The sequence below is a fragment of the Egretta garzetta genome, unplaced genomic scaffold (genome assembly GCF_000687185.1).
Source record: "Egretta garzetta isolate BGI_Z169 unplaced genomic scaffold, ASM68718v1 scaffold229, whole genome shotgun sequence".
NCBI classification, from domain to species: Eukaryota; Metazoa; Chordata; class Aves; order Pelecaniformes; family Ardeidae; genus Egretta; species Egretta garzetta.
The window spans coordinates 3,597,943-3,607,423 of record NW_009270000.1 but is presented as its reverse complement, the minus strand read 5'-3'; the positions used below and the strand labels follow the sequence as shown (position 1 = coordinate 3,607,423).

Genomic DNA, 9,481 nt, shown 5'->3' with positions numbered 1-9,481 from the left:
ACCGGAGCCTTTCGGTCGTCCTTCCGTCTTAACACCGGGGGGGGGGGGAAGGGGGGCAGAGGGTTGCAGCCCCCCTCTCCCTTCCTTTTCCGTCCACTAAAAACCTTGGGTTTTTTCGCCGCTTGTGGTCCCGTGGCGGAGCGAAGCGTGCGAAGAAAGCCCGGCTGCCGCGCCGGCAGAAAGCTCCCCAGCCTCCCCTTCCCACCTCCTGCAGGTACCCACGCCCGCCCCTCGTTCAGCATCGCCCTGGAGAACGAGGCGCACTGGTTACAAGGCAAGCCCTTGCGAAAGTGCATTTGTTTTGCAGCAGTAGCCATGTTGCCCCTTCCACCCCTCAAATTGTCAAGGGGGTGCCCGATGGCCATTTGAGCGACAGCGGGCTGTGCCGGCACGGGTCGGGCAGACCTGAGTTTGCTGCCGAGATGCCACCCTAAATAGCTGCCGCACACACAAGAACTTCTGGGCGAAAGCGGCGTCGTGTGGAGCGGCTGGCTGCCAGCTCACCTCCAGCGTGCCTGCTCTGCTCCTTGAAATTATATTTGTTAGAAAAGGAAACATTTTAAAAATCTTGTCTTGACTCTTAGCCTTTGTTATTATTTATATTGCCCCATAGCCATGCCTGCAGCCTTGATGGCAACATGACCTGTAAAAACCCACCAGGTGTCCTGTCAGGCACAGTCCACTGTGTAATCTTGTAGTCCAGACCAGAGAATTTTCCAGTGTGACCATAACATCAAAGCGTCTTTCAGTTGTTCTGTTTTTGTATTTATCTAAGGCAATCATGAACAACAGCTACTCCAAAAAATTGTTTTGCAACTTCGATGGCAAGTCTTAGCTGCTGGGAAGACCCACATCGGTTTCAGACCTGGCACAGCCATCGCTCTGTCTCATCTCAAGCCTTTAAATTAACTGCATGCTGAAAAAATAGTGGATGTTGGAGATGGTTTTGATTTCTAAGCTGCTGATGGCCTTTGGATTTAAGTGAAAACCTGGACTCAGGGCTCAGCAATAAGCTTTTATTAACATTTGTAGGGTTGGTGGGGGTTTTTTGCTGTGGGGAAGAAAGGTGTGCAGTTTGAAAGAAAAATTTGGCCGCGACAGCTGGACATTTTGCTGGGTGTTAAAATCATAGAAAAACAGACTGCTTCAGAAAACATGTGCATTAAAAATAGATGTTTAGATCATTAACTATCAAAGTATGGCTGACAGCGTAGTTCTACCATTTTGAATTTTTTTCCACGTATCATGCTGTTTTAGAAGAACAGAAACTTTCTCCAGGTTGATGAGCAAGCTTATGTGTCTGAGTCATGCTCCAAAAAACCTACATTCCCCCCGTAGTGCCTTTGATGGTTGGAAATTTTTGAGAAGTCTGGAATAGAACACCAGAGCTTGCATTTTGCTTAGTAAGTGAAAGCTGAAGGAAATCCAGGTTGAATCCCAACTGAGCTGGGGGTGAAAGGGTGGATGAGTGCCACTTCCCTTGTCTGTGCATCCAGGTTTCTTTTGCATGGGCTTCAGGATAAGTCTTATCCCTATATGAAATGTTCACCTGGGACATGCCCTGGGAAAATGAGCTTTTCTCAGTATGGATCTAGCACCTGTGTCATGCCCAGGCCACTAAAATAAACGACTAGTGAGGAAGCAGTAAGGATGTCAGAGGTAAGCCTTTAGGTTTTGGTGAGAATCTGGGCATAGGGTTCAAAGGTAAGGATGGCCAAATACCTGTGAGCTTCAGCATTGGGGGAGGCAGTGATTTCGGAGCCATTTTGAGCAAAAAGTCTGGTCTAGATAGTTGGTCATTAACTGACTGTTAATATGAGATCTTACAAAAACATCTGTTTGTCTCGAGTTTGACCCAAAATCAGAAGATTCTCGGGATGACTTTATTCTCTTTTGAGGTTCTGGCTTCAGTTCTTCTCTAGCAGAGCGAGTCCCGGCTCAAGTCTCTCGGATCACTTCACAGGCACTTTACAACAGCCGTTTGCAGGAGATAATGTAATTCTTGTTCTCATCTGAGAGTCTAGAGAACTGAGATAAGAGTTCAAATGACCTATCCAAAATACACAGTAAATTAGCATAAGAAATGAGACAGGGAAACAAATTATTTGCTCCAGTCACAGGATTAAATTGCCTTTCCCTAACTCACTGCAACTGTTAAGAAATTCATGGGCCATTCCTCTTGCAATAACTTGAAAAGGGCAGACGTGCCTTTATGCTTCTTTCTGATGTAAGTGGTATTAAATATGCATTGTAGCTCAGTTACCTTAGATAACTGAGCATAAATTCATCCATCTTCCACTTGAAATTCTGTTCCCAAATGTAGCAGCTGAATATTCTTTCTTTTGTTTTCGACTTTTTGGAGGGGCTGGAGGTTTTTTGCTTTTGTTTTTAGAGGAGAATCTTGTTAGCATTCCTTAGAAACTCATTAAAATGCTTCCCTTTTGGCTTATTCTCCTAATTTATTAATACCACAAATAACTTTTCTTTGGTGACCCACTTTCATAGGTATCTGAACATCTAGCAAAATTGTAACTCATCGGGAAGGCAGTGCAGACTAATAAATAGCATCTCCAGACAGAGCAGAAAATCAAGGCACTTCTTTCTTTGCCACAGAGTTCTACATACCACACATACAGAAAATACTGCTCTGTTCCACAGCTTGCTCGGCACCCTTAGCCCAAAAGAAAGCACTTTATTGATTGCATGATTGATTTAAAGGTCAGAATTTAGGATTGCATCTATTGTCCTGGCTGAATTCAGTTTTTACCCTACATCCACAGTGAAGAAACTACTCTTTGCATAAATATAAATTGAAATAGTGATCTGTGTGAGTGTTAAAACAAATAGGCTTTCTCTTATAGCTCCCAGGGCAACCTCCCAATGCTACGCTGTTATCAAAACCAGTAGAGTTTGACTAAGATATTGCTTTTTATTGAATTGTCATACCTGCTTTGTGAAAAAAAGCACAGATTTGCTTAGAAAAAGAGGATAGCCACTGATTTAATGGGCATGATGGTCAACAGGCTACTGGAAGCAGTAGGGCTGTACATATTCTTAAGTCAGGCAGAGATCAGCTAGTGTAGAAGAATACACTTATTTTCATACTCACTTCAAAAGATACAGAGGTTGCTTTTTGTGAATTGAAGCAATACAGACAGACTTATGCAAGGGGTAATTAATTACCCTGTGTCCTGCAGAAACTCGAACACTGGTCATGTTTTAAGGGCTCTGAGGGTGCAGTCTGTGGTTGTCCCAGCCCAAGGATACTCGGCATTGCTGCCTTCTCTCCAAAGTCTGCTGGATAGCAACCCCCTAACAGGAGAACACAAAGCTCATTTGGTGGCTTCTGATGAAGCTTTCTTTTCCTTTTCAGTAAGTGTGGACGTCTGTGTAAGTGTGAGAGCATCATGGTGGCATTTAAAGGAGTCTGGACTCAGCCCTTCTGGAAAGCTGTTTCGGCAGAATTTCTGGCCATGCTCATTTTTGTCCTCCTCAGCCTCGGCTCCACGATCAACTGGGGTGGGGCAGAGAAGCCCCTGCCTGTAGACATGGTCCTTATCTCCCTCTGCTTTGGACTCAGCATTGCAACCATGGTGCAGTGCTTTGGACACATCAGTGGAGGCCACATTAACCCTGCTGTGACTGTGGCAATGGTCTGCACAAGGAAGATCAGCCTCGCCAAGTCCGTCTTCTACATCCTTGCCCAGTGCCTGGGAGCCATCGTGGGCGCAGGCATCCTTTACCTCGTCACACCGCCAAGCGTGGTAGGAGGCCTGGGAGTCACTGCGGTAATCACTTCTCCTCCGGCTCTTGAACTAGACTAGCTTAGAGCCTAAGAAAATATAATTGGTGTCATGCGGAATAAAGAGAGCTCAAGTAGAGATTTTAAGAGCTTGCTGGTTTATTTACAACATCGAGACAGGGCTTAAAGCTCTCCTTAGGATGGGTTTATGCAGCATAATATCTATAGCTGTTCTTTTTATAGAAGTTCTCTTTCCTAGAACTTCCCCAAATCTGATGACAGCAGGTAATGTTAATTTACATACAAAATTTAAATAATATATGCATGAAATGCCATTTTTATTTGGGCTGGGGAGAGGGAAATTAATTCTATGCCATTATGATGGGGATTGAAAAAACATCAATTTAAAATGACATACTTTTGAAATAGATTGTGGCTTAGATTTCAGCTTTGTTCTAAACTAATAAGGAATGCCATCAGTTAGCCCTGTTGCAGGACTTATTAAAAATGCACTTGAGCCGCACACTGCTTAATTTTTAATTGAAATTTAAATTAATTAAGTCAGGGCTAATTAATGAATTTATAATTGAATAGTAAATTACAGTACTCCCAAGAAAAAAAATGGTGAAGGGGAAGTGCAGCATTTGCAAATCCCTGTGTAAAAATAAACTATACTTCTGCAGTCTAACTTTGAAGTTCTTGTTGGATGTTGCTGGTGAGCCTTCTGTTCTCCGTCCAGCAGTAATTTTCCATGGCTCTCAAAATAAAATAAAATAAAAATTTAAAAAAGAGAAAAAAGCGGGGGGACACCTGTAGCTCTAAATGTCGTTGTTGTCTTTCACTGTGTACCCTTCAGAAGTACCTTTCATCGAAATATAATTAATGTATGTGGTGGCTTTCTGATTTACAAAATCACCTTTGTTTCATCTCCCATGTTCCTTTCCCTTCTTCCAGGTACATGGGGATCTTTCCGCCGGCCATGGACTCCTGGTGGAGTTGATAATTACATTCCAGCTGGTTTTTACTATTTTTGCCAGCTGTGATTCAAAACGAAGTGATGTCACCGGTTCAGTAGCTTTAGCAATTGGATTTTCTGTTGCAATTGGACATTTATTTGCTGTAAGTTAATGCCTTCTCTTTAAAAAATAGACCCCTTGTCCCTTTATGACTACTTCAGAGATAAATGGAAACTTCTGTGGCCTTTATAGCTGCTATAGCTATATAGCTGCTAGAATCTTTATAGATCTGTGCCAAAACCCTTTGGCGCAGCAAGAGGCTACCCCTTGGGTAGGGTGTTGCATCAGAGGTGTTCTGCCTGTTTATGCGATGCCATTGTCAATTTTGTGCTAAGACTCGGGGGAGTGACAATCCTTGCTGTCGCGATTAGAAGCCATGCAAAACCAGGGTGTCCCCATATACAAGGACTAGCAGAAATTGAATAACTGTCTTCACGACTTTAATAACAGGTAACATTTTGTCTCTGCTTTAGATCAATTACACCGGTGCCAGTATGAACCCTGCTCGATCATTTGGACCTGCTGTCATTATGGGGAGATGGGAAAACCAATGGGTAATTCCGCTTTCATGCTTCCTTCACCATCTTCCTTCACCACAGCAACAAACAGCTATCAGGATTTTCCATACATCGTTTGCTTTTAGTTATCCATCCCAGTACATCCCACAGAGACCATTACTGAGGAAGACGGGCGCTGACCTGCCCCAAGCTTTGGTGTAATTACGCTCCTCACCGAGGACTGTGGCACAGTATGCAGCACCTTGGAATAGCGTCTTGCTGTTTGGGGGCTCTTTTGTGGAGGTAGTAGCTGGGGTAGAAAGGAAATCATACAAAAAGTTCAAAACAAAAAAAAAAAGCAATCCAGCGAGACCAAAAGAATTGAACTGCTGGAAAGAAAAATCCTCCGAGGCAGATTGCAAACCCCCCGGTCACACTGGTGAGAAGTGATGGAAGTAATTCTGTCGGCTTCACGTTTCACCTGGTTCTGCAGCAAACTGGGGCAGACGTATAAAATGAGAGCAGGGACCCTCTGTGATCTGGTTCCCAGGGGAGAACCTGCCTCGGCAAATGCCCGCAGCAAGGGATGAAGGGGTTGCAGCCCGGTCTTTGCAGACCAGACCAGATGTTACCTGCTGCAGTTTGAAAGCGTCAGCATAACTAGGAGTATTTGTGCAGGCAACAATTTGATAAACAGATTGTGAATGATGCAGTCATTTTCTATAGCATCCCACTATTAAAATTATTAAAAACCAATTCACATTTTATAAGGGAGAGATGGATTGCAGCTCAGCCTTGCCTAATTAAAGACAAGGAAAGCACTTCTAGGGACACCTCCAATGCTAGCTGTAAGAGCTGCTTATTACAGTGCATATAAGGATTTTCTTGATTTTTAAAGTATGAAGCCCACATTGCTCCCAGTGCAGCTAATAACAGAAATAGCATTGTCTTCAGGCCCTAAGGCTCCAATTCTGCAAACACAATGCTATGTGTAACTTTGTTCCCAAGAGTTATCCTATTGAAGCAGATTTACCCAGTTATCAGTGAAAGGCTTGTTCATATGAAAAACTGCTGTAGTTTTTCCCAAGATTAATTATCCATACTCTGAGGGAGCCTGTAATTTATAACTAGAGCTATAAACAATAAACAAATGTACCATGGAGGAACTTGCAGGAGAAGCTTAGCTACTGTCCTGGTCACTTGGAAAGACGGCCTTTCCTCCTTCTCCGGAGCAGTGACATTGGCACGCCATTGACAGAAGCCCATGGGCTTCTGCACCTACTAATGTTACAGAGCTGCTGCACGTCATGCTGAAATAGATAGGTACCCTCCGAAGTTGTGTGTGTCGGTTGGATTTGCTTATTCAAACTAGATAATCAGGTAGCTGACTGCCAGTTGGATTCTGTGGGATCAGAGGCCAAATTTGGGTTATTTTGGAAATCTTAGTCTGAAATGCTGAAGAAGAACTGTTTGTGTATACACTAAGAAAGGTTTTGTTTCATTAGAGGTTCATTGCCACCTTGGGGGAAAATGCAGAAAGAAAATTTCCTTTTCGACATTGGTGTTTATTTTGTGTGTCACCTTGCAAACAGTCCATATATGTTGTCTACAGCTGGCAACGGGTGATGAAAATTTAGAGGAGGCCTCTTTAAAACAGGTGGATCAATAAACTTGACAAAACTATTTCTCTTTGAAGATGTGGACCTGCTTCTCAATCATCTTACCCCTGCTAGTTTAAAAGCAAAGCTATGCCAGGGCAACTGTATGTTGTATCTGACTACAGAGCTGTATTTGACAAGCCATGTAGGACTCCACCAGGATCTATGGCATTTTTTGTCTCAAGAAATTTTATAGCTATGGTTGATCCAAATAAGGATGATGGAGAATGTGTACTTTTGTCTTGTTGGATAAAGTTTAAAAAAAATAAGTTCAGTCTCCCATAAAGAGGGGAGAAAAACTGCTTTCTATTAACAGGAGAAGGTAGGGCAGCTAGAGCAAATGCCTGTGTGTCTGTCCATGGGAGGTGTCCATAGCTTCACTACTGCTCAGCCAATCTACCCCAGAACACTGGTAACCAGACACGTAAACTGAAGTCTTTTTCAGGCATCAGGGAAATAGTAACTGCACCTCACTGGCATGTCGGCATAGGTCCCTCTCCTCTGCTCCATGGTGTCCATTGCCTGGTGATTCCCTAAACACTGGCAGGAGAGGAGTTTTGGGGGAAGAGCCATACCCATGGTTGCGACATGGTTTAGATGACTGGATTGAAGGTGACTAGAGAGTATTTCTGAAGGGATGGAATATATGTGAAAGAGAGAGACTGGGAGGAGACAGAAAGGAAAAAAAATTACCTAGGACTAATGCCATTAACTGCTCAAGAGACTGCCTTTTGACCAACTTCATCTGTGATTTTAGAGCAGTCAATTGCTGAGCTCCAGGTCATCATCTGTGAAACCCATGGTAGTTGCACTTCTCTGCCTCATGAACTGGTATGTTGGTAGATTTCATCCTGGTTCAAGAAAGCCAGGGAACTATGTGACCACACATTTCTGGAGAGCTGGTTTTAACAGTTGGGCCAGGGCATTTTGCAGAAACTTTTCTGGGTGAAGTCTGTAGTGACATGCTTTTCTCTGAGACCCTGGCTTCTCTATTTGCTCTAGAGCTTAATACCTGTCTTTTTTCTGCCTCTTTTTGCAGGTATATTGGGTGGGACCAATAATAGGAGCAGTCCTTGCTGGTGCTCTTTATGAGTATGTCTATTGCCCAGATGTTGAACTCAAGCGCCGTTTTAAAGATGTCTTCAGTAAGGCTACCCAGCCGTCCAAAGGGAAGTACATTGAGGTGGACGATAACAGGAGCCATGTAGAGACGGATGACCTGATCCTAAAGCCTGGCATAGTTCATGTGATTGATATCGACAGGGGTGAGGACAAGAAGGGAAAAGATCCATCCAGCGAGGTGTTGTCTTCTGTATGACTAGCAAGAAGCACTGAAAGCAGAGAGCAGCCTGCTAGCACGTCCATAGATATCCTTCCACCTATTAAAGAAACAGATCTCCTCTAGACTGAGCGTCTACCACTCCTTGAAAGGTATGGTGGGGGCAGCTGCATGGTAATGGTGGCACCAAACCATACGCCTGCTCAGTTGGAAGATTAGGACTTTGCTATAATTAGGATTCCCCATCTATTATTCCAAATTAAGAGTTGTTCCTAGTATTTTCCTTTCCTTCTTTCTGGAGCAACCCCAAAGTCAAAAAAAAGAGATGAAAGCATTCTCCTTTAATAAATCAGTCAATAATGAAATAAAGATAGAGATGTTTAACATTCAGATTGACAGTTAAGACATATCAGGAAATGCCTATAGACATGAAGACCTACTTATCAGATTGTTCTTCTGACACTTAATTGGCTGTTGTCAGCTCCGATTAAAACATCTTACCCATTAAGCCTTCTCTGGGAGGTTGAGGGATAGCATCAACAGTATTTAAGTGTTTTATCTGCAGTCAAGCAAAGGAGTATTGTTTCCACTCATGTACATCACTATTGCCTTGCAAACTACCTCCGAAAAAAATGATACTTTAATAGGTTAAAAAAAACCCCACCTCTATCAACCCATCAAATTTCACTCATGTGATTTGCAGTATAAATATATTACCTTCAGCCCTTCCTGAGAGTAAATACTCTGCAATTGAATGTTGAAGTCTACTGTAATAAGGCTGCAAAGCATTTGACTGGACTTCATGCTCCCTCTTGTCATTGTCTGTCTGGTGAAACATTCTCCTGGGGTTTGACTGTTGACCATTTAGTGTTAGCAGACTCTCAAGGTCATGCAAAGAATATAAAGGCTTTCCTGTGGCTTAATAACTCAAATAAGAGATATCAGAAGAAAAGAAGGCATATCTGTTTTCAGTGCACTTGTTCAAATACACATTTCTGTGCTAATTTATGTAAACTAAAGGTTTAAATTACTTACCTACTTTCTTACAAGATGGTTGGAGACATGGGGTTTTTAATTTATTAGTTATGTAGAGGGTTTTTAACTTTTAACTGTATTGAAACACTGATTGAGAAATATTTTTTTATATTGGATGATAAAAATATAACTGCTTCTGGCTTTTCATTGTGACTGATGCCTGACTATTTGAACGGGATCCATGCTTGTTCCAGCATTCATATAGTCTTAATTACACCTCTGGCAAAGGTTTCTTTACCTGTTGTTAGGGAAAG

General features: G+C 42.7%; 1 protein-coding gene across 2 annotated transcripts; it reads left to right on the top strand.

Moving 5' to 3' along the window:
* Nucleotides 1-3,380: 3,380 nt before the first annotated feature.
* AQP4 (aquaporin 4) lies at nucleotides 3,381-8,231 on the top strand. Of its 2 annotated transcripts, XM_009647654.2 has the most exons (4): nucleotides 3,381-3,788; nucleotides 4,697-4,861; nucleotides 5,232-5,312; nucleotides 7,953-8,231. In XM_009647654.2, exons 1-4 carry the CDS (start codon nucleotides 3,408-3,410, stop codon nucleotides 8,229-8,231), a joined length of 906 nt encoding a protein of 301 aa, XP_009645949.1. In that variant the 5' UTR covers nucleotides 3,381-3,407. The 2 variants fall into 2 exon arrangements, with proteins under 2 accessions (XP_009645949.1, XP_035758899.1); XM_035903006.1 differs by lacking the exon at nucleotides 5,232-5,312.
* The last annotated feature ends 1,250 nt before the right edge of the window (nucleotides 8,232-9,481 follow it).

Excerpts from the sequence above, each read along its gene's own strand:
- AQP4 (XM_009647654.2), top strand. The coding sequence starts at position 3,408 with ATGGTGGCATTTAAAGGAGTCTGGACTCAGCCCTTCTGGAAAGCTGTT. Across the intron at positions 4,862-5,231 it reads CAATTGGACATTTATTTGCT|ATCAATTACACCGGTGCCAG; the intron begins GTAAGTTAATGC and ends TCTCTGCTTTAG. Across the intron at positions 5,313-7,952 it reads GGAGATGGGAAAACCAATGG|GTATATTGGGTGGGACCAAT; the intron begins GTAATTCCGCTT and ends CTCTTTTTGCAG.